The sequence below is a fragment of the Acinonyx jubatus genome, chromosome E2 (assembly GCF_027475565.1).
Source record: "Acinonyx jubatus isolate Ajub_Pintada_27869175 chromosome E2, VMU_Ajub_asm_v1.0, whole genome shotgun sequence".
Lineage (NCBI taxonomy): Eukaryota > Metazoa > Chordata > Mammalia > Carnivora > Felidae > Acinonyx > Acinonyx jubatus.
In genome coordinates, this window is record NC_069396.1 from 57,812,901 (window position 1) to 57,835,699 (window position 22,799).

The 22,799-nt window shown below is 58.7% G+C and overlaps 2 protein-coding genes across 11 annotated transcripts; both read left to right on the forward strand.

Annotated features, from left to right (window-relative positions):
• The first annotated feature begins 114 nt into the window (after positions 1-114).
• On the forward strand, positions 115-4,836 carry CCDC106 (coiled-coil domain containing 106). 9 transcript variants are annotated; one of them, XM_027037370.2, is made up of 6 exons: positions 115-316; positions 1,589-1,730; positions 1,878-1,985; positions 2,080-2,256; positions 3,340-3,552; positions 3,928-4,835. In XM_027037370.2, the coding sequence occupies exons 2-6, from the start codon at positions 1,700-1,702 to the stop codon at positions 4,242-4,244; spliced, it is 846 nt and encodes a 281-aa protein (XP_026893171.1). In that variant the 5' UTR covers positions 115-316; positions 1,589-1,699; the 3' UTR covers positions 4,245-4,835. The 9 variants fall into 9 exon arrangements, with proteins under 9 accessions (XP_026893171.1, XP_026893173.1, XP_026893174.1 ...); XM_027037372.2 differs by having other exon boundaries at positions 1,655-1,730; XM_027037373.2 differs by lacking the exon at positions 115-316 and adding an exon at positions 375-1,000 and having other exon boundaries at positions 1,655-1,730; positions 2,082-2,256; positions 3,446-3,552; positions 3,928-4,836.
• Positions 4,837-6,279: 1,443 nt separating this feature from the next.
• On the forward strand, positions 6,280-22,760 carry U2AF2 (U2 small nuclear RNA auxiliary factor 2). 2 transcript variants are annotated; one of them, XM_027037330.2, is made up of 12 exons: positions 6,280-6,499; positions 10,125-10,260; positions 11,011-11,055; positions 11,328-11,431; positions 11,720-11,871; positions 13,146-13,262; positions 13,408-13,546; positions 18,014-18,093; positions 18,176-18,298; positions 18,604-18,702; positions 18,915-19,163; positions 22,003-22,760. In XM_027037330.2, exons 1-12 carry the CDS (start codon positions 6,451-6,453, stop codon positions 22,135-22,137), a joined length of 1,428 nt encoding a protein of 475 aa, XP_026893131.1. In that variant the 5' UTR covers positions 6,280-6,450; the 3' UTR covers positions 22,138-22,760. The 2 variants fall into 2 exon arrangements, with proteins under 2 accessions (XP_026893131.1, XP_026893132.1); XM_027037331.2 differs by having other exon boundaries at positions 6,281-6,499; positions 18,604-18,690.
• The last annotated feature ends 39 nt before the right edge of the window (positions 22,761-22,799 follow it).

Genomic DNA, 22,799 nt, shown 5'->3' on the forward strand with positions numbered 1-22,799 from the left:
GACTGGGAGGAGAGGCTGGAAGCCGAATAAACATCTGCCTTCTTAATGAATTTTCTTTGCGCGTCTGTTTTGTGCCAGGCACTGTGCTGGGCCTCATTTCTTCTTCCGACCTCTTTTTGGGTGGAAGAATAAATTAGCCATCTCCACTCCCCAGAGAGGGAAAGAGCCTCCCACTGTCTGACCTCAAATAACACTAACAGCGCCCCGCTGTTGGGCCTAGACTATGGCCAGGCGCTGGGCTGAGCGTTTTGCCAGCACCATATCAGTACATCCTCACAAGGAACCTAAAAGGGATCATAATCTCCCCACTTTGCAGGTGAGTAAACTGAGTGGGGTTTGGGGGAGGAGCGGCCAAGATTGGGTGGGAATGTTCCAAAACCAGCTCGTAATGACTACCACAGGGCTAGTGGTGGTGGTGTTCCAGATCCCCGCCCCCCTCCTCCCGGCCTGGGAACCGTGTGGTCGGGCTGTAATGGTGGTGCACACACGGTGGGAGAAGTGGCGGGTTGCGGGGATCCATATGGCCAGTTCCCAGGGTTTCGTTTAAAAGGATTCTCCCGGCAATTCAACTTTCCTGGTTGTCTCCTTCCCTTTCCCGTGCCCCACTCCGTGCGTCGCCATCCACTCCGGGGACCCCCGGAGCCTGCTGCTCTCCAGGAATTGGGAGTTTCTTGACGTTCCCTGCTCAGGCTTCGCGGAGGGCGGGGTAGCGCGACAAGGGGCCGTCGCGCAAGTGCAGCCCGGGCCTTTGCCGCAAACGGCGGGCCTCACCTGGGGCCGGAGACTCCCGCAGAAGCGCAACGACCCGCGGACCGAGCGAGCGCCGGCGTCCCTGCCCGCCCCTCCGACTCGCCACCCCGCCCCTACACTCGGGGCCTCTGCCGCCCCGCCCGCGGCGGGTGGGCGCTTCCCTCCACTCCCCGCGACACTTTGCAGACGCTCCCCGGCGCCGGGCATGGGCGCCGCCGCCGTCGGTCCCCTGGCCGGATTCCGCGCGCGGGTGGGTGAGCGCGGGGCCTGGCCCCTCCGACCCCGGGCACCTGCGGGCGGGGGGATGGTGGCCACATCAGCACCCGCGGCCTAGCGCATCTCCCGCTGGGACCCCCTGGCAACATCGCTCCCCCTCCCACCCGGGGGACAAAGGGCGGGGGCGGGGGCGCATCCCCACGCGTGACCTTCCCCCGCACTGCGCACGCGCCCCGCCCCCTCCACCACGGGGGAGGGGCCCTGTTCGCCCACACGAGTGCGGGGGAGGGGCGTGGGAAGGCGCTCGCGTGGGCCGGACCCCCACCCTATGCCTGGAAGTTGGGGCACGGTCTCCTCCCCCCCCGCACCTCTCGCCTCTTTTGGCCCCGAGGTGACCCGTGATGAGGGTCCGACCCATTCGGGCCAGGATGTGTCCGCTCTGTCGACCCCGCGGGGAACCCACTCCTTCCCTCAGTAGCCCGGGGTCTGGGTCCCCAGCCCCCTCATTCCCTGGGAGCCCTGGAGTTTGAAACCCCGGGTGTCCCCGCTCGGTCCTGAGGGTATGGGTCCCCTCCTCCCTCAGACCCAGGAGTCCCAGCCTTCAGCACCCCCATTTCCCCAGTCCTAAGGAGTTGGGCCCCACCTCCCGCGGGATGTCCCTCCATCTGTGGCTGCCGTTTCTGTCCAGTGCCCCTGAGGCGCTTAGCTGCCCGGGTCCGCCGGAGGTCGCGCCATGAATGACCGAAACAGCCGGAGGAGGACACGTGAGGAAGCTGGGACCCTGCCCCGACCCTGGTCCCACTGCTGCCCTACCCATCCCTGCCCTTTCCTCCCCAGGGCTGCTGTGGTTGGGGGCTGGTCCGAGGCGCCTGGGGCCTTCCCTGGGGTGACCCCTGGCCTCTCCCCTCCAGTGAAGAAAGACGATGAGGCCTTCGAGATCTCCATCCCCTTCGATGAGACGCCCCACCTAGACCCACAGATCTTTTACAGTCTGAGCCCCTCTCGGGGAAACTTCGAGGGTGAGCTGGGGGGCAGGCTCGGAGGGACCCCAGGCAGCTGGGGTGCAGGGCCCTTGAGGCCTGGGGTGTGACCAAGCCTCCCCGCTGTCCCTAGAGCCTCCGGAAGCCGCGTCCCCGACTGTGGCCCTGATGAATGGGGTCAGGGCCCAGCTGCATATGGCCCTGGAAAGGAACTCCTGGCTACAGAAACGCATCGAGGACCTGGAGGAAGAGAGGGATTTCTTGCGTTGTCAGCTGGACAAGTTTATCTCATCTGCCCGCATGGATGCAGGTGAGGCGCCTGATGATCTAGTCCCTTGGCCCATACCCAGGCCCTGACACCCAACTCCGGCCCTTCCTGGGGATATGGGACCCTCCTCACCTACACCCTTCCTTTTGGTGGCCCAGTGGGGACCTGGCATCGTTATCTCCTTCTTACTTCATGGTGGTCTCCAGGACCCCAAGCCCAGCTTCTTTCATGCTTGATTCCTGCTTCTGCTGATGGGCAAGACCCTGTGGCCATCCCTTGCCCCAGATAGTCAGTGCTTTCCTTTCCCAAAATTTAGCTCCTATTTTTGGAGAGTACAACTCTGTTCCTTTCCTCATGATGTTCAGCTCCTGACTGGCTTCCTCGCAGGACCCCGTATTCCCCTGTGATTCACACCTGACACTTTGGGCAAGGGGTCTGGTCCCTCCCCCCCCCCCCCCCCCCCCAATACCTGTGTTATTGAGGATCTCTCTGGTTTGGAACTCCCTGTGGCCTGGGTTGCTGATGGGAACCTATCCAGGATGTTTGGCCCAAGGGCCTCTGAATTTTCTTGGTGAGAACCCCAATACCGGATGTCCCCCAGCCCACCTTGTGGTGGTGGCCCCTTCATCAGAGCCTCAGATGCTCACACTGTCCAGGTGAAGGTGGGTGCCTGACTTTCCCAGCGCACTAGACCCAGAGCCTGGGATTTCTCTCAGGGTCTGAAACCTCTTCCCCAACCAGGGTCTTGCTTCTTGGATTTCTAGAGTCTACTCTTCTGGAGGTCCCACAGAGACTCTCCTGAGTTCCTGTCTTGGTCCTCTCAGCTCCTCCTCCAGACTTCTTGCTGTCAAGTTGGAGTCAGAGGAGCATGAACCCATGCCCCACTCAAGATCTCTGCCCCCAAATCCAACCGCCCGCACTGTACTCAGCCATCTTGGTGGAGACTGCAACATCTATATGCACTGTCTCTTTGGGGATTCCAGCCCTGGTTGAGGCCCCCCCCCTCTCCTGTGGACCTGTGTGTGGTGTGACATCTGTCTCCACCTTGCAGATGGACTTCCTGCCTCCTCTCCCCTGTTCTGGAAGTTCATGTGTATGTGTCCCTCTCTCTCTACCTCTCTCCAGAGGACCACTGCCGGGTGAAGCCTGGGCCCAGGCGGGCTGAAGGGGATGGCCGGGGTGGGGCTGGGGGTGAGGCCTCAGACCCTGAGTCTGCGGCCTCCTCGCTCAGCGGAGCATCTGAAGAAGGCAGTGCCGTGGAGAGGAAGAGGCAGAAGCAGAAGGGAAGTGCTGGCCGGAGGCGCTTCGGGAAGCCCAAGGCCCGGGAGAGGCAGCGGGGTGAGCAAGGAGCAGGGATGGGGGGAGGGGCCTGCTGTGATGCCCCAGGAGGCCCTCCCTTCTCCCCTAGCCTGGTTGTCCCAGCCTGCCCGTGGGGTCCTGCTCTGCGGTCCCTCCTCACCGGCTTTGCCTCCTGGGGTCACCCTGCCCTGAGCCTCAGGCTCCTCATCAGTAACATGGGGAGGGGAGAAGGCTCCTCCTTTTCCCCTGGTGCCACTGTCTCACCATGGCTCCCAGCTGCTCCTCATCCTGATTCCCATTTTGTTCTGCAGTTCTTCCTGTATTGGGCTCCCCATCTGCCCTTGCCCCATCTGCCTCCTGTGTCCGCCTCTGTCCCTCTCATGTCTGTCTCTGTGCCCCGGCCCGGCCCTGCAGTAAAGGATGCAGACGGTGTCCTTTGCCGATACAAGAAGATCCTGGGCACCTTCCAGAAGCTGAAGAGCATGTCTCGGGCCTTCGAGCACCACCGAGTAGATCGCAACACGGTGGCGCTGACCACACCCATCGCAGAGCTTCTCATTGTAGCCCCCGAGAAGCTGGCTGAGGTGGGCGAGTTCGACCCCTCCAAGGAGCGCCTGCTCGAGTACTCGCGCCGCTGCTTCCTGGCCCTGGACGACGAAACCCTTAAGAAGGTGCAGGCCCTCAAGAAGAGCAAGCTGCTGCTTCCCATCACCTACCGCTTCAAGCGGTGATTCTGCCCCACCTGGCCCGGGACACGCCCTTCGGCCCCCACGTCCCTCCCTCCTCTGCCCCTCGTGGCAGTGGCAAGCGTGTGCATGAGTGGTGTGCTCCTCCAGAGGGCCTGGGGGGTGGGCGGCGTGTTTCTGCGTTCGCCTCCCCTCGTCCTGCAGATCCCCACTCCTGCCCCGGGTCCCTTGTGTATAGATCTGACTCCCTCCTTGCCTCTCACGTTCCTAGCATCCTCCCCTTCCTCTGCATCCCCTGGGGAGGAGTTCCAGTTAGCCAGTCTCCCAAGAGCTACTGCCCAGGGGGTCGGTGTCTGCGCTTTCCTGAACGTGGGCACTCCTCCCCCGTGAGCTGCACCGTCCTGCCCTCACCGGGCCCTTCCTCGTGGAGGAGGGGGTGGGAGGACTGCGAGACTCTGCGGGGCCGGGCCCTGTACATACGCCGTGTCAACCCTCAGCCCCGAGGAGAGGCTGGCCCACTCTGCCAGGAGCTCCCCATCCGCATCCCGGACTGCCCCGAGTCTACGTGAGAAAGAATTATTCAGAGAATTTAAATTAAAGAGAGAAGATAAAATTTGGAATAAAGGAGGCCCGGTCTCTTCTTGGAGGGGGTGGCCGTTGCCTCGGAGACCGTGACGGGGGCTCCGGGGAGCTCCGAGGAGCGGGCGGTCAGGCAGGAACCCGGAGGTTGGGGAGACAGGGTGTAATTAGCACCCCCGGAGGGAGGGCCGGGAGGAGCAAAAGCAGCTGTGCCCCAGGGAACTTGGAGGGGCAGAGCTCGGGAAGGGAGGCGTCAACACCACCCGCGGGCCTGTCTCGACTAGAGGCGCTGGGGCAGGAGACGTGGACTCAATGACGGCTGGCAGGAGCGACCGCAGAAGGGGGAAACTGCACATCCGGGCGGAGGCTCCTGCGTCCGCCCGCCAGGAGGCGGTAGTGCTAGATTACTGCTTTCCGGAAGTGCCCCCAAGTTGCCTGCTGCGCCTGCGCTGCGGGAGGGGGCAAGTGCGCTGACGCGGTTGCCACAGCAACCAGCAGCGAGCGGCTTTGCTTAGCGGTCTGGAGTTCGGTACCCTTCTCGGAGGAAGGGAAAGCCTCGCGCACGCGTGCTAGGGGCTCTGGAACCCACTTGCCTCCCGGAACAGTGAGAAACCTCGCCTCAGACTGATCTCTACGCAGGCGCAGAAGGCCATCTCGCTCCCCTCCTCTTCCACCTGCGCAGGCGCACAAAGCCGCGCTGGCAACCTCCGCAGCGGCCGCGCGCACCCTTCACCTCGCTGGCAGCTTTTGTCTCGCGCAACCTTCTGAGGCCCTCCGCGAGATCGGTCCTTCTTTTCCTCCACTCTCCCCACCCGGAGAGCCAGGTGCAGAGAGCCGGGACTCCGCCCTTTTTCTGTATCCCTTCTCCTGACCAACCTCGCTTCTGTCCTCCCTCCCTTTTCTCTTCCCGAAGCCGGAAGGAGCCGAAGCGCCGCCGGAAAAAACCGAAGCTGTCTCCCGGGAGTGAGGCCTTCCCGAAGTGGTGGCGGAAGGAGCCGAAATTCTCCGGCCGGGGAGGAGCGAGTGAGTGCAGTGTCCGGAAAGAGCCGAACCTTGGCATCGGATTTAATCCTCTGGCTGGGTCCGAGAGCGAGTGCTGGAAATCTACAGAAAGTGCAGAAGTTCCGCACGGTTAGGATTGATTGTTGGAAGTAGCTCGATAGGGTCAGCGGAGAAGAGCGGGGGAAATCTGCTGGAGCAGCCAAAGACTGGGACGGTTTGAATTGTCGGAAGAAGCCGAACCCTTGGGGTGGGGGGGCTGGGCGCAGAGGAACGCGCGGACCTACGGAAACACCCGAACGTTGAGGAGCTAGTTTCCGAAAAGTTACGATAGCCTGGGAAGCCGGTGAAATCCTCGCTTCGGGTGTTTCCGGAATCAGCCGAAGCAGCCGCTCCCGATTTCTTCTACGGTCCGGAAATAGCCGACGCTATTTGGAGCCAGGCTCGGGCAGGGGGGAGGGACACCTCGTGGGCGGGCGGGCGGGCGGGGTGAGGGGCGGAGCCGGGGCGGGGCGGGGCGGGCGGCCCGGGCTTGATTAGGTAGGAGGCGGCGGAGCGCCGGCGGCGGCCGGAAGTAGCCGAAGCGAGCGGCGGAAGTAGCCGAAGCGGCCAGAGCGGGCGGGCGGCAAGGCGAGGCCAGAGCTGCACAGGGCCCTTACGCGGCCGCCTCAGCATGTCGGACTTCGACGAGTTCGAGCGGCAGCTCAACGAAAATAAGCAAGGTGAGGGCGCTGGGGGCACGGGGCGGCGGGCGGGGCGGCTCCGGGCCTCTCTCCGTGTCCCCCGCCATTTTCCCCCCCTCTCTTCCCCCTCCTTTCAGGGCCGCGCTGCGCACCCCCCACCGCTCCGTGGCGCGCGCCTGGTTCACGTGACCACCCGGCGTGCCGCCGCGCGCGGGAGGGGAGGGGAGGAGAGAGGAGGGGGCGGCGGGCGCGGGTCCTGGACGCATGCGCGGCGCGCGTCGTTCTACACCCCACGTGGTCCGCGGCGGAGGCGGCGCGGACCCGCCGGGTGTTCCCTCGCGGACTCCCCATTCTCTTTTCTTTTCCGTTCTTTTTTTTTTTTTTTTTTTTTTTAACTGAAAGATTACAGGTATCAGATCCCGCAAAGCCTCCTTTCTTTCCCGCTGCCCCGGCACTTCCGCTTCCGGCCGGGCCAGCGGCCCGGGTCTCCACGCCCCCTTTGTTCCAAAATGGCGGTTGCTAACCCCCTTCACGTGGGCCCCGGCTGGGTCCCCGCCCGGGTATCGGCAAGCGTGACGCGGTGTGGCTCGTGAGAGAGGACACGCGTGTGTCCTTCCGACACGGGACTTCTGGGAGTCCCGACGGTCGCGGGGTGTTTGCGTCTTGTCCCCTCCCAGCTAGAGAGCGGCCCCCGTGTCCGGTCCAGTCTCAGGGCACAGATTAAGCCTCCTAAATCTGGTCGCCGTGGAGATGAGGGCGGGGGACGTTACCCCCGGTGGTACCGAGTTAGCAAGGCGTGGGGTCGTGCTGGTGCGAAGCAGCACAGGGGCTGCAAGAACGTCCGGACGACGACAGTCGTTAGGCGCTGCAAAAATTCGTCCTGTCTTTAGGTCGTTTTGAGAGCGAAGGTGGGGGGCTTGAGGCAGAAGCTGCCCGCGTTGGGAGGCCTGAACGGGGGGCGCAGCGAACCCTGTCCAGAAGTCGGTCGGGGGTGGCTGGCCTAGGAGACAGCGTCTGGGGAGAGCGCACATGGGGTGTCTGTTTCTACGTGATGTGGGCTTTGGAGTTGGGCGTTCCTGGGTTCGGACACCTCCTTTGTTGCCCAGCAGCTGTGCTGCCTCCGTATTTCTGTGTTAGTCTCGTCGGGGTTTGTACGTTGACTCTTTGTTTTGTCACTGCGATTTTAGAATTAACGAGGATGGTAGTAGCAATCCTTGATAGTTAAACTCTGGGTGCTTGTCAAGTGCCAGGCACTTTGTTAAGCCCTTTGTAATTTTTCTAAGTGGATCCTTGTAATCGCCATGTGATGCTGATGATTTCCTTCCTTTTGCAGACGAGAAAAGTGGCTCAAAGAGTTTAAACGCTTCTCCCAGGTTTCAGCTGGTGAGAGGCAGAGCTGAGGTTAAATGGGGGTAACGTGTACGAACGTGTGGCGTGTGGCTTGGCATGTGTGAAGTGCCTAGTAAGTGACGCCTGTTCTATTGTGCAAATGTCCTTAGTGTAATACTGAGGAGAGAGGCGTGTCTTCACTCTCCTAACTGGCACCGTCAGGGAAAGGTGTTTTTCAGGTGTTTTCTGCCAGGTGCTCACGCACTTGGGGTAGGTACAACCTTTGTCTAAGGAAAGGTTGGTTTTTTCCGGGGTTTTATACACGTTGGTAAGGCAAAAAGCTGAAACCCTCCTGAGTCTGGCTGGCTGCGAGGCCAAGTTGCAGTAGGCCGGGCTGCCAGGTGGAGCTGATTGAGTTCTTCCACGAGGTGCTGGCGCGTGTGTTGCCTGGGTTCTCCCTGGGTGTCCCCACTGGCACTGGGAGGCCACGCTCGCAGCCCTGGCGTGTCCCCTGGGTTAGTGGAGCTGTTCCCACAATGTGCCCACAGCATTTTGAGCGGCGAAGCTCCTTTTCTCGTGTTGGAGGCAGGAAACTCTGTCCACGTGTTGCCTTGCCTGTGGATCTTTGTCTTTGTGGGCCGGCCTCTGAGCTTCAGCCCCTGCCTGTGTGTGCCGCACCTGTGTCTCCAGGGCATTAAGTTCCTTGTCTGATCTCAGCCGCCACCCCTGCAGGCATCACCATTTCCTGTTGGTCCCTCTGCCTGCTTGTCTGTTTCGGAGCCTCAGCCGCAGGAAAAGTGCTTGGGGCTCACACCCTGCTCCTCTTACAAGCGTGAAGCCAGCGGTCCAAGGCCACAGCTCCTCCCTGTGCCCAGTGCCAGGCCTCCGTGTTTGTCTTCTACTTCGTGTTGCTTCCAGTCTTTTTTTTTTTTTTTTTTTTTTTTTTACTTCTTTAGTTTTCAAGGAGATAATGATGTTGTCGTTAGTGGTTCTAGGCAGACCCTAGTGAGTTCTGCCTGCTTTGTGTTAAGATGTGTGCCCAGGTGTTGATAACTGTACTTGCTGATGTTACGTTGTTCACATTCAGGCTTCACTCTTCTGCTGCTTTTTGGCCACAGGCAAGTTACACGAGCTCCTTGTGCCGCGTTTTTCCTATTGAGCGGCCACAGTGTTTTTTCAAAGCAGTGGTGAGGATCGAGAGCAAGTGGGACTAAGTACGGAGCCTGCTCTCAGGAGCATTCTGGTGTTTGCTGCTGTGTGTTTTCTTCTGAGGTGCTTGGAAGGAGCACCTTTCCTGAGTGGTTCAGGAATTGAGACTCAATCTACAGGAAGTTCACATTTAATTGTCTGAAGAAGCGTATAGTATAAAGTAGTACGGGTGAGGCCAAAGTCCACTTTAACGCCCTGTCCTTATTGCCTCTTCCTTTTTCTGTCCCTGGAAATGGGTAGTTGGGGAGTCCGGGGTGTCTTTGAACTAAGGGTGAGGAAATATACTGTGACAGGGCCTGCATCTCCTTCCCAGGTGAGAGGTCTGTTGAGCAGAGGTGTCTGGTTTTACAGGCAAGGCTGTGCTCTGTTCTAGGCGCCACCTGAAAAGTATGAGCCAACTGGGGGCTGGACCCTGGTTTCTCTTGTACTGGCTTTGAGGGACGATGGGCAGGTAGGGGTGGTTTGGGATGCCAGCCTGCGAGGGGCAGTGGGCCGGAGTGGGCAGGGCACACTCCTCCTGGCACCTCCTCTTTAGCCCAAATTCAGGAAGGGGCACCTCCCTAGAGGAGGGACTCTTGTATTCTTCACCTGGTTGGGAAGGGACTGTTGGGTGTCTTGGCTTTCTGGGGCTATCAGATCTCTGTCTGGTGCCTGGGGCCTGATGGTGGGGCTGTGGGTGCCAGCTGGTTGAGGAGGTCTTTCCTGAGGGGTCGCCAGTTTCCTTCATTCAGGAAAACATCATTGGGTCTCTTGATTCCCCAGCCTCTAGCCCTGCCCCTCTCAGGGACGACCCTGGGGTCAGGCCCCTCAGCCCTCGAGGGGGACCAGGAGCCAGCCTCCTCTGTCTTCTCTGGCTCCCCAGCTCCTCCTGAGCGTCCTCAGGTATCTTACACCCCGGGGGCATTTCCAGGCCCTCTCCCCTCAGGTAACCAGCTCCCGTCCCCTTGGTCCCCTAAGGTCCCTGGATTCGCTTGTGGACCCAGGAAGCCTGCTATCTCCCCTCCTCCATCGAATCCCTTCCCCTTGGGGGTGGCTTCCCTGGGGCTTGGGGCATAGCCACCAGTGAGCGGGTGGGCTGGGCCGTGTCCTCCCTCAGCTCAGTCTCCTCCCCCTCCCCCTGGCCCAGAGAGAGACAAGGAGAACCGGCACCGGAAGCGTAGTCACAGCCGCTCTCGAAGCCGGGACCGCAAGCGCCGGAGCCGGAGCCGCGACCGGCGCAACCGGGACCAGCGCAGCGCCTCCCGGGACAGGCGGCGGCGAAGGTACCAGGGCTGGGGTCCCCTGGCTGGGCACAGGTGGGGGTGAGCCAGCGTGGGTGTAGGGTGTCCCTGCACAAGTACCTGGTGTGCCTGGGCCTCTGTGGCTCTTCTCTGTGTCTGGGGGAGGGGTCTGGGGCTTGTCTGTCTTGAGTTCAGTTGTTTCTAGAGTTTAGTTTCTGATGGGTCGGTGGGGGCAGTAGGTTCTTGGAGGTGAGTCTAGCGTCAGGGCATCGACTGTTTCCTTCTTCGTGAGGGCTGCCCCAGCCCGTCTCTTAGGGCTCCTTCCTTTTTCGCCCTCTGCTGTCTTTCTGTGGTTCTCTCGGGATGGTCTTCTGAGGCCTGTGCTCTGCCTTCTGAGAACAGGGAGTTCTTGGGGGGGGGGGGGGCAGTGTCTCCCCCCCGCCCCCCACCTTTAGCTGCCTTCTGCTCTTCTAATGCCTTTTCCCTTCCCAGGGTCCCCTGTTTGTTCTCTGTCCCCTTAGGTGAGGAAGGGTGGGCAGGTGGAAGTTCTGCTTCGTTCCATCTCAGTTTCTCCAAGTAGAAAGTGGTCTGTGTGGCCCTTCTCGCGTAGTTCCTCTTTCCTGGGATGGGGGGGTTGGGGGGAATGGCAGGGCCGAGGGGGCCTGCTTGTTGCTTGTTCACCTCGGCCCTGCCCCCAGCCCTGGGGCTCGGAGCCCTCGGGGAGGTGTGGCGTGTGGGGAAGACAAGGGTCCCCAGTCACCCCTCCCCATACCTTTCCCTCCCACCCCCCAGCAAACCTTTGACCAGAGGCGCTAAAGAGGAGCACGGTGGATTGATGTGAGCTTCTCTTCCTGCCCCTTCCACTCCGACGTCCCCTCCCTTTGCCCTCTCCTCCCTGCACCCTGCCCTGTCCTTGTCCAGCCCTGGCCCAAGCACTGCCTTGAGACCGGCACCTCCCCCAGGCCTGGGCACGGCCCTGACCCAGATCCTCTCCCTTCTGGAGAGTGCTGCACTGCTGGTGGGGGGCTGGGGGGCCTGGGGGGGCTCACAGGCCCACCTTTGGTCAGACTGAGGTTGTCCTGCCCCACTCTCCCCTCCCGCCCTCCCAGTCGCTCCCCCCGCCACGAAAAGAAGAAGAAGGTCCGTAAATACTGGGATGTACCGCCACCTGGCTTTGAGCACATCACCCCCATGCAGTACAAGGCCATGCAAGGTGGGCTGGGGCCGCCGCCTCCTTACTTTAACTTGCTGGGTGGTTGAGGGAACAGACCCTGTTCTCGGTGGGTGGGGTGGTGAGGGACGATGAGGTTCGTGCCCTGGGCTCTCTGGCTTCTGCCTTTCTGAAGCCTCCCATGGAGTAGGTGCTGGGGGCCTGGATGAGGCCTCGGTGGGACTGGTCCATGTGGAGCCGCCCTCCCAGGTGTGCGGTGGTCCCTGAACGGGGTGGGGGGTGTAGGGGATTGCCCTGTTGCCATCTAATCCTGTTGTTCCCCTCTTGAAGCCGCGGGTCAGATTCCAGCCACCGCCCTTCTTCCCACCATGACCCCTGACGGCCTGGCTGTGACCCCGACGCCGGTGCCCGTGGTCGGGAGCCAGATGACCAGACAGGCCCGGCGTCTCTACGTGGGCAACATCCCCTTTGGCATCACTGAGGTACTGCCCGCCCCCTGCCTTTTCCCTGCCCCTACCCTCTCCCCGATTCCCCTACCCATTCCTCCCCTCCCCCCCTTCCCTCCCCCTACCTGCACGGGTCAGATTCTGCTCCTGCAAGGCCCCCCGGCCCCCTCCCAGATGGACCGATGGAGTTGAGCCAGCCAGGGGCCGGGCTGGGGGTGGCCCTCTCCCTCCCTCCTCTTCCCCTCTCCCGTCTCCCTTCTCCCAACCTCCTCCAGCAACCCAGGGATCAAGCACACACATAACGAACCTACGAAAATCCACGAGTCCGTTTCGAGAGAGACAGAGAGGGAGACTCGCACGCGCGCATACACACACACACACACACACACACACACACAGACGCACGCTCCCCTCGGTTTTCTCTGACACGTCTCTGGTTCTCTGCCGCCTGTTCCCATCCTCTCCCCACGTCCCTCCCATGGTCGCTGCTCTTTTGTTTTTGATGGCCCTGACCTCCCCTACCTTCCCCACCGCTCCTCTCCCCTCCCCCTCTCCCCAACCCCTTCCCATGGCACCCCGAGAATCCCGAGATCAAAGAGTTGTTTCCATTTCTCTTTAAAGTGAAATATTGTGGGGCTGAGATCCCTCGTAGCAACAAAAAGTTTGCTACCGTCGTCGAAGGCAAGTAAGGTCCATTCTGACTTTCTCAACCTGCACTTTGCTACGTTTGATAAAGCAGCCCCCGGACTCCAGGGCCAGATCCCGCCACATCACTCTTTTCTCCTCCCCTCCCGCCCGCCCTCCCACCCTTGCCCTCCTCTCCTCCACCTTCCCTGTCCCTTCACTCCTCTTTTTCTCTGACTTGGTGCTCTGTGTCCCTGCTGGGTTTTTCTTTCTTGCTCTCCTACTGCTTTCTTGTCGCTATTGGATGTTTTTTTTTTTTACGTTTCGTTTTCTGTTCTGTCTCGTGCTTTTCGCTGTCTTTTTGTTGTCACTGTCTCCCTGCACTTTTCTTGAATGACGTCTCTTCTCTGGTTGGGGCCCCTGTGGCCTGCCCCACGCTCCTGGCCATTGGCTGTCTCTTGCTTCTGCCTCCTTCCTCCCTGTTCTCCCATTTTTCTACTGCTTCTGTTCCTACTATTGATCTCTCTGCCCCCATCTCTATTTCACTGTTCCCTCCCTTCTTCCACCCTTCCCCACCCCCTCCCTTCCCCTCACCCCCAAACCCGTCTGTGTCTCCCTCTCTCACCCTCCCCTCCTCTCTCCACCTCCCTTCCCCCGCCCCCCCCTGTCTCCTATTCCCTCTGCAGGAGGCCATGATGGATTTCTTCAACGCCCAGATGCGCCTTGGGGGGCTGACCCAGGCCCCTGGCAACCCCGTCTTGGCTGTGCAGATTAACCAGGACAAGAACTTTGCTTTCTTGGAGGTGAGCTGGGTTGCACAGTGGGCTCAGGGAAGTGTGTGTTCCTCCTGGTCCCTGTGGCTCTGTAGCAGCTCTTGTTTGCCCTAGGCCCTTTTGCAGGCTGTTGTCTGCTGGGTTCCCTGACCCTCACCACCAGCTTCTCTTGCAGTTTCGCTCCGTGGATGAGACCACCCAGGCCATGGCTTTTGATGGCATCATCTTCCAAGGCCAGTCGCTGAAGATCCGCAGGCCTCATGACTACCAGCCCCTGCCTGGCATGTCGGAGAACCCCTCTGTCTACGTGCCTGGTGAGTAGGGGACTCGTCCGCCCTTCTCTCCCCAACCCAGCTAGAGCTGCTTGGGAAGTGGTGTGAGTGCTTCTCATCCGTTTCCCCAAACCTTTAGAGCTTGCTGTCCTCCCCGCTTGAGGATGCACAGCTCATAAGTGGCAGAGCCAGGGTCGTGGGAGGCGTCGAGGGAGGTGAGGGGCTTGCAGCCTGCCTGTCGTTCCTTTTCTGGGACCTGGGAAGTCAGTGTGAACACAAGCAGGTCAGCGGTTTGCAATTGAGTTCCCAGTGTGAGGTCGGCATCTGGGTGTTCCCTCCTATTTTGGTCCTAGTTTCTCTTCAGTCTCGTGCTCCGGGCCGTGCCCCATAGCTGTGTCCGGTCCTGGTCAGTAGAGAGCATGGCAGACCTGGGGCCAGCAAGCTTATTCTGCAGAGGGTCGGAGAGTGAATGTTTTTGGTTTCGTGAGCCGTACGTTTTGGTCACGACTGTTCTGTGGCGATGGTGTAGTCTGCACGCAGTCTCCTGTGATACCTAATTGAACGGGTCTGGCTGTGCGCCACATCCTTTATCAGTTACGCTCGGCAACGTTTTGGTTTCATAAAATACCCACGGGTCCTGCAGTAGCGGGAAGTACAGAAACAGACAGCAGGCCTGACTCGACCTCCAGGTTGTTTGCGGGCCCCTGTGGGCAGACGGGTGTAAGTGAGAATTGGGGCCTCTGTGGGAGTGTTGTGGGCTTGGGGGAGCCAGTTCTGTCATCCCAGGCCCCTGGAGTTCTCCCAGGAAAGGTGGGTGAGCACTGGTGCTCTGGGTGGGGAGCAAGTAAGCAGCTGGCCGAGGCTTTGCACCGAAGGACACCTCTTAGAAATTGAGTCCACCCTTGGTAGAGTCAGGGACGTGGAGTCCCAGGGAGTCTGGCAGGCGCCTCAGGACTGGAGGCTGGTTCCCCAGCTTGTCTCCAGTGTCTTCCGCTGTAATAATTTGGTAAATTCAGTGGATTTCTTTAATTCTTTCAAGAAACGACGCGTGACACACGCTGACGCACTCTAAATGCACAGCCTGATGACCTTCTTTTTGTGCACGCATCTGTGGGACCGTTTCCCAGGTGGAGCTATGGAATATTGTTTTTTGTTAAGTAAATTCAGGATGTTATGTTTTTATAACCGGTTGCTGGAGCCTGCTGCGTCAGGCTCTGCCCCAAGCGGGCTGTGGATCATGTTAATATTTGTGACAGCCCTATAGTAAGTACATGGTCAGCAGGTGACAGGTAGGAGGCCACACGTAGCTTTCTGTTTGTTTCTTTAAAGTGGGCTCCTGGGGCACCTGGGTGGCTCAGTCGGTTGAGCATCTGACTTTGGCTCAGGTCATGATCTCACGGTCCGTGAGTTCGAGCCCCACGTTGGGCTCTGTGCAGAGCCTGGAGCCTGCTTTGGATTCTGTGTCTCTTTCTCTGCCCCTCCCCAACTCACGATCTGTCTTTATCAAAAAAAATGAATAAATACTAACAAGGAAAAAAATTTTAAAGTGGGCTTCAAACCCAACGTGGAGCACAAACTCATGCACCTGAAATCAAGAGGCACATGCTCTACCAACTGAGCTAGCCAGGTGCCCCTTGCCTGTTTTTTAACGATTTATTGGCACATAGCTTAGCCCACTCATTGCTTATTATCTGTGTTTTTGTGTTGGAGTGGCCAAGTTGGGTGACAGAGATCCTGTGTCAGGACTGTGTGACAGACTGAAAATATTTGCCGCCTGGTTTTTCATTGAAAGGTTTGCCTGCTGCCATTGTGGAGACTGTGAGCCCATCTCAGAAGGCCAGCAAGGCAAGGGCATGATTAGCGGTCTCCCAGGGGACCTGGCTCGTGTCCAGAGTCGTCACTCTGCCATCTTCTTGTGCTGCCTTCTGCGCGTGTCCTTCACCCTGTGGGAGTGGATATGTCCCATCCAGGGACAGCGGCTCGGGGTGGTCTTCCCCTTGATGGAGGGGCTGTTGCTGTGATTAAACAGCAGAAGGGTCACTCGTGGATCTTCTCACATGAGGTTTGCCTGTCCAGAGGGGCCTGGGCAGGTAGTGGGATGTCGCAGGAAGTGTGAATCTGTCTTCAGGTTAAGCATCCTCCGCTCGGGCTTTTTCCATGGTGAAGTTCACGTTTTGATCTTTGCTTTTCAGAAAAAAGTAAGTCAATCTTACTATGTAAAGAGGCTAAAGGGGAAAGTGTTTGATAAAGTTCAGGTATTTGTGGTTGGAAGAGAAACAATTCAGGAACCTGGAAAGTGACTTCCTTGTCTTGATGGAATTGTGTTGACTTCAAAGTAAATATGCATCACCTGGAGTCATGAAACCTTAAATTCGTTCCCACCAAAGTCAGGCCCAGCTGTTCAGTGCTGATGTGGGGGTCCTGACTGTCCTTTAAGATAAGAAGGGGGAAGGCAGGGAGAGCCAGAGCTGTCTTTGGAGGCAGGAAAGCACAGAACCCTTTGAGTTTGTGAATTTAGTTTGGCCCTCCACACCTTCCCGCTGCCAGGCTTTGTGCTTGGTGCTCTCCCCCACTGGACTCCTGCCAGTGGGGCTTCGCCTCTGCACCTGCTCCCTCAGCAGGGCCCTGCTCTGCCAGGCTCTGTGGTTAGCGCATGTAGCAGGGTCCCTCTGCTGAGGAGGAAGTGCACGAGAAAGGATTGCTTGGTCGTTGGGGGTACAGCATGGCCTTTGGGAGGAGGTGAGGCTTCAAGATTGAGGATGAGAGGGGAGTGCCCCGTGGCCCCTCTGAGGGAAGAGGTTGTGTGATCAGGGAGGAGCCTGCCCGTTGTGTTGGGAGGGGATGTTGCCGAGGGCTTGATTTTGGGCACCAGGACTGACCTGGGCTCCCAGTTGGCATCACCCTCGCGTGAGTCCTTCTGCCCAGCTTCAGAACTATTGTCCACACGGGGTCTGCAAGCCACTGGGGCCTTGGCATCTCTCTGGTCTTGGCCAGCCTTGCCTCAGGCCCCGTTTTAGGTGTGGGTCTTGTGAGTCATTCTCTGTTGTAGGTGTGAGGTTTCTCCCTGGTTCACAGATGAGAACACTGAGGCTCAGGGAGGCTCACTTGGGGCTGCATCCTGGGTTTGAGCCTCCGTCCCCGATGCCCTCGGCACTGTGTGCTTCCTTGGGGTGCCTGGCCCAGCCTGGGCCTGATGGCTGAGGCGCCCCTGGCTCTGGCGCTGCCCTGTTGGGGTGATGAGACTCCTGCCCGTGTGCTTGTCTGCCGTCGGTCAGAGCGGTGGTGCTTGTGTAGGCAAAGCCCGTAGCTTGCTGAGAGCTACCTGTGGGGTCGTGATTGATGGGGGCGGGGGGCGGGTGCTTGGAGGCCCCTTTTTCTGTCTGGGCGAGTGCAGGGGACTAACTCCTTCCTGTGCCTTAGTCTGTTGCGTCTTGCTGCGATACGGCTTTGGAGTGCATCAAGGCATCGGGTTTCACGAGTTTGATGTGCAGGGCCTGGCCTGTGGCCTCTGCTTATCCTTGTTCGGACACCCTGGTGGTGCTCGGCTCTGGTGGTCAGAGTGGCTGGGGTGGTGGGAGAGGGCATACCCTGCTTTGGGTCTGAGGCCCCCCTGTCCCTCCCCAGGTCAGGAGGAAGTGGGGCGCAGCCACTTGGTGCGGACTGCAGAGGAGGGCCAGGTCATGCAGCCATTGAGGGAGGGTCTGGACTTGGAAAGTCAGGAACTGGTCAGGCTGGGTGGGTGGTGTTTCCCTTCCTTCGAGCCCTGGGTAGCTCACACCTGATGGGAGCCTCTGGGAGGTGTTAGGACACTGGGCTGAGCCACCTGGCAGGCCCCTGAATCCAAAGACGAGTGGAGACGGTAGGGTTGGGGTAGACGCAGAGTGGTCGTTAAAGGCACTCTGCTGGTGTGACTGCACTGTGACAGCCCTCCTGGGCTCCAGGGTCTGGGTACTGAGTGAACTGGGCACGTCCCTGCCCTCGTGGACCCTGGACCCTGAGCAGCCGGCCTCTCCGAGGCACTCCCTGGTCTGCTGTGTGTGACAGTGCTGGGCTGTTGTAGTCGTGAAATGTGCAGGACCACAGAGGAAGGGACCGAGGGTCAGCCCGAGACCTGAGCTAGACATCGGGTGGTAGGGAAAGGGGGTGGAGCTGTGGCCTGAGAGATGTGGAAGGGGGGTGGGTGTGCCCGTGGGATGAGCGCAGACATGACCTGCCGTGGTTGGCGGGTTTGGGACATGAGCTTGCGTCTTTGGGGCTCCCACCGGGGCTGTCTGCTGTCGTGCCGCCATGCGCCCCAAGGAGAGCTGCTATTGGGGTGCTCGGAGGCTGGGCAGGTTTGGGAGACCCGTTTCTGTCAGCCGTGGCTGGGCTGCTATGCCTGGGGTAAGCTTGTGGATGGCGGGATGTGGGCCTCTTGTCACCACAGCAGGCGTAATGGGCCTGTCCCTGTGTGCTGGGTAAAGCTCCTGCCTTGGGGACCAAAGCCTACTTACTCCCCTTTTCCCCCAGGAGTTGTGTCCACCGTGGTCCCGGACTCTGCCCACAAGCTGTTCATCGGGGGCTTACCCAATTACCTGAATGATGACCAGGTAGACCCCTCACCTCCTCCTGACTGCTCCCCTCCCAGGCTTTACCCAAACCAGCCCTGACAGAGTTGTGGCCCTGTCTCAGGTAAAAGAGCTGCTGACATCGTTCGGGCCTCTCAAGGCCTTCAACCTGGTCAAGGACAGTGCCACGGGGCTCTCCAAGGGCTATGCCTTCTGTGAGTACGTGGACATCAACGTTACAGATCAGGTGAGCCCCGGGCCCCTGGTGCTGCTGCGTCTGTCCTTGCCCTGCACCTTGCTCTGTGTCCACACTGGTCTCCCCTCCTCTGGATGGGCGGGAGGAGGCCGGCCTGCAGTGGGGCCCTGCGTGGGGGACTTGAGCCCTTTCCCTCGGTTCTGGCTCTTTCCAAGCTCTGACCCCTTTGCCTTCCCCTCTCCCCCACCAATGCCCGGCTCTGGGGTATTGGGGCTTGTGGGGAGGTGTCAAGCTCCTGGCCCCTAACCCGCACCTCTTCGCCGCACCCCCCCCCACCCCTCACCCTTCAAACACAGGCCATCGCAGGGCTGAACGGGATGCAGCTGGGGGATAAGAAACTGCTCGTGCAGAGGGCAAGTGTGGGAGCCAAGAATGCCACGCTGGTGAGCCCCCCGGCACGTCATTTTCCATTGGCTAGAGGGACACCTGGGGGTGGGGTGGGGTGGGTGGGGTTGGGAGGAGGTCCTTCTAAGTCTTTGGCTCTGGCTTTTTGGTGGTGCTGAGTGGGCACCTGAGCCTTACAGGGGCAGGGCCTGGTTTTCCCTGGGTAGGCCTCTGGGCAGCTGGTGTGGCCTTGGCTGTGACTGCTCTGCCCTTTGCCCCACAGAGCACCATCAACCAGACCCCCGTGACCCTGCAAGTGCCAGGCCTGATGAGCTCCCAGGTGCAGATGGGCGGCCACCCGACTGAGGTCCTGTGCCTCATGAACATGGTGCTGCCTGAGGAGCTGCTGGACGACGAGGAGTACGAGGAGATTGTGGAGGACGTGCGGGATGAGTGCAGCAAGTACGGGCTCGTCAAGTCCATTGAGATCCCCCGGCCTGTGGATGGCGTCGAGGTGCCCGGCTGTGGAAAGGTGCGTGCGTGTGTGTGCGTGTGCATGCGTGCGTGCCCACCCTTCCCCCTCACCTTTCCCCGCATGGTGTGGTGTCCCCAGGGAGTGTGGCCCCGCAACTGTCCTAGCTTCGGTCTGTCTCATGACCTCTCGCAAGTGGTTTGGTCTTGTCTGTGCAGTGGGGAGAAAAGTGCTGACCATTGGTCTCGATGGCCGCAAGCACGCTTGTGTCTCCTGGGTGCCAGGTACTCACTAAGCTTCCCTGTGCGACTCTGGACTCCCACAGCAGCCTTCTGGGCCCTACCTCAGAGGACACAGGCCATACAGTCACATTTCCCAGCCCACTGAGGCATGTCACTTCTGGCCCCCTGCCAGGAGTCTGCACCTTCCGCTCCCCTTGGGAGGCATGAAAGAGGGGGTGACTTAGGTTCATCCAGCCACTCACCTAGTGATTCAGGCTTTAGCTGGCCAAGTCCTGGGGCCAGCCTTGTTAGACAACATATCTGCCACCTTAGGTGGTACCTGGGAAGGGAGGAGGAATGCTCTGGATGCAGTGTTGAGATTGGAGGCCAAGAGGCGGTATTAAGCAGGCCCAAGTGACACCAGGTTATCCCAGCAGGCAGGTAGGGTCCCAGCCAGGGAGCCCAGTGAGCATAGATCTCCTGGTATCTTTGGGGACAGTGACCAGGCTGGTGTAGCCTGAGCAGAATAAAGCAGATGGGATTGGGGGCTGAGGCCCAGGGTGGCAAATCAGCCCCAGAGGAATGTTGGGTGTTCTCTGCAGTGAGCAGGAAGCCTTTGAAAGGTCCCAACTGTGGTCTGTGGCCTGGCACATGGAGACGGTTCGTTAGAATAAGGTAGGGGTGGCCAGGGATTACAGAGCCGGTACCTCCTCTACCCTGCAGGGCTGGACTCCGCAGCCTGGGAATTTGGAGGGGGCAGAGGGGATAGTGGTAAGATCTCTGGAGCTTTGGCAAATAACAGCTTGTGATCAGCTCGGTGAAAGATGGTGATCAGGCAGACGGAGAGAAATAAGTCCATGGATCTGAGAAACACATTACCTGTAAATGCCCACTGATTTGAGTTATGCTGCAGGGGGAAGAGGAGTCCAGTAAAATGCTCACACTTGTGGCTTTGGTGATTGGGTGGAACTGGCAGATGAGAAGGAAGCGAGGGAGTTGAGCAGGTTTGTGGGGGAGGGGGTCAGTGTCGATGGGCAGGTTGACACCTCAGCAGCGATGTGTAGGAAGCCGTGAGCAGGACAGAGCTGCGTCCCAGTCATGAGGTCTGATAGAAGTGTAGGTGTCGTCAACATACTGATCCCTGTTTTGGTGTCAGCTGGATGAACTTGCCCAGGAAGCAGTGGAAAGAGCATCGGGGGCCAAGGGACGACAGGGCTTGGGTGAGGGGAGGGGGCGGATGGGCATTATGTCCTCTCCCATTTTCCTGCCCAGTCCTCACTGTGTGGCAGAAACACCCACTCCCCGCATGTCCTTTGCAGTCAGTGCTATGGCAGATGCTGGAATGGAGGCTGGCTCTTGAGGGGCGGAGTAAATACTTGAGGGAAGGATGAATGGGAAGACCTGGCTGGTCTCTGGGATCATCCTGCCTCTTTTGTTTTGAAACTTTTCATTCTTTTCAAACATTTATAAGAGTAGAGTTATCGTAGTGGTGTATTACAGTACATCATTTAAGTTGTATTGAGCATACATAGCAGCGTTGTGATGCCCCATCACCTAGCTTCAGGTTATCCACATCTAGTCATTCTTAATTTCTATATTTAGCTTCCCAGTTTCCCTTTTTTTTCCTAAAATAATTTAAAGCAGATTTCCAAATTTTACCTGTGACAAACAAGGGCGTTTCTATAATATCTGAACTTATTAATATTTGGGGCCTGGTAAAACTTGCTTTGGGTTTTGTGCTGTGTGCTTTTTGGATGTTAAGCTCCATTCCCAGCCTCCACCCAGTAAATGGAAGCACCTCCTAGATGGTAGCATCGGATCCCCCTTTGTGACCACCAAAAACGTCTCCAGACATTGCAGAATGTCGCCCGGGGACACACAAGCTGGTTTTGAGGAGTGCTGCTCTAAACGTTTTAACAGATCATTTCTAAAAAAAATCTTAATGAAGCTACAATACTGTTATTACAGTAACAAAATTATCCTGACTATGTATTTAAGTTTGTGTTCAGATTTCCTTTACGTTTCAAAAGACTTTTTATATTAAGGATCCATGCCATTTTGTTTAATAAAACTTTATCGAAATTTATCAGTTCTACATAATTGTCTCTGCCCCCCCTCCCCCAGCCATTTTGTTGAAGCAATAGGTCAGATTTGTATTAACAGAATCCCATATTGAGAACTAGGCTGGTATTATCCTCTCCCTCCCTCCACTTCCTGTAAACTGCTGGTTTAAACAAGATGAGAAACTTCATTGGGTCAAATATCTGGGATTTTTTTTTTTTTATCACCTTCGGTTTGAATCTTAATTTCTGAGCTTCCCTTCATCTGTCCTCTGGGGAGAACATGGCCCTTGGGGGGAGCTTGGGGAGCACCCGGCACAATGCCCGGTACAGGGAAGACATTCCACACAAGTGACCTCTTTCCTTGGTGAGTGTGCAGGTGTCCCATGTGACTCTTGACTCTAGCTCCCCTCTGTTCTTTCTCACTCTGCATGCCTCTTTGATCCTGGGGTTCTGCAGGACGTTGGCCAAATGCTCCCAAACCTGTAGCGAGGGCCTCTCCCTCCTGTGGAGTTCTGGGTTTTGGGTAGATGCTGGCTGGTTGCTCTGACTGAGCCAGTTTGTCCTTGGAGGCTGAAAGGCCACCTTGCCTTCACAACCGGTCTCTTATCCCCGCAGATCTTCGTGGAGTTCACCTCTGTGTTTGACTGCCAGAAAGCCATGCAGGGCCTGACGGGTCGCAAGTTCGCCAACAGAGTGGTTGTCACAAAATACTGTGACCCCGACTCTTACCACCGCCGGGACTTCTGGTAGAGGTGGAGGGGGAGGGTGGGGGAAGGGCTGGCTGGGGGCTGCTCCCCCTCCCACCCCCCCTCTTTTCTCCCTCTGAAGAAGATGGGCAGAGGAGTGACAGCCGAATGACAGCCGGCAGCAACTGGAATGGCAGCAATTAGGGTGGGGTGGGGGTTGGGGTGGGGAGGGGAATTGGGGAAGTGCGCGCACAGGCCCACACAGACACATGCACCCAGACACAGAGGGAAGGGGTCGGGATGGGGAGGGGGTGCACAGCAGGGCGGGGTAGGACCCCCAGAGCCCCTCCCCAAAACAGCCTCTCCTCCCTTTTACCCTCTTTCTCCCCTTCCCCACCGTAGAAACATAGTGTGTTTATATTTTATGGCCAAACTATTTTGAATTTTGTTGTCCGACCCCCAGAGCCCTGCCTTCTCCCTTTCCAGGACCACAGCTCCCGTCCTCTTGGCCTCTGGTCCTCTCCCTGGTGCCCGCCCTCCCCGGTTTCTTACGTAGTTGATTCTCTTCTCCTTAGTCTTCCCCGACCTGTGCCCCAGCCCCGTGGCCCCGTCCCTCTCCTCTCTGTGGCAGTTTCATATTTGCTAAGACGAATTTGCTCATTAAACATTTTGTTGTATTTTACTTTACGGAGCTACTCTGTGTCCGGTGTGTGTACCCCGCGCCCC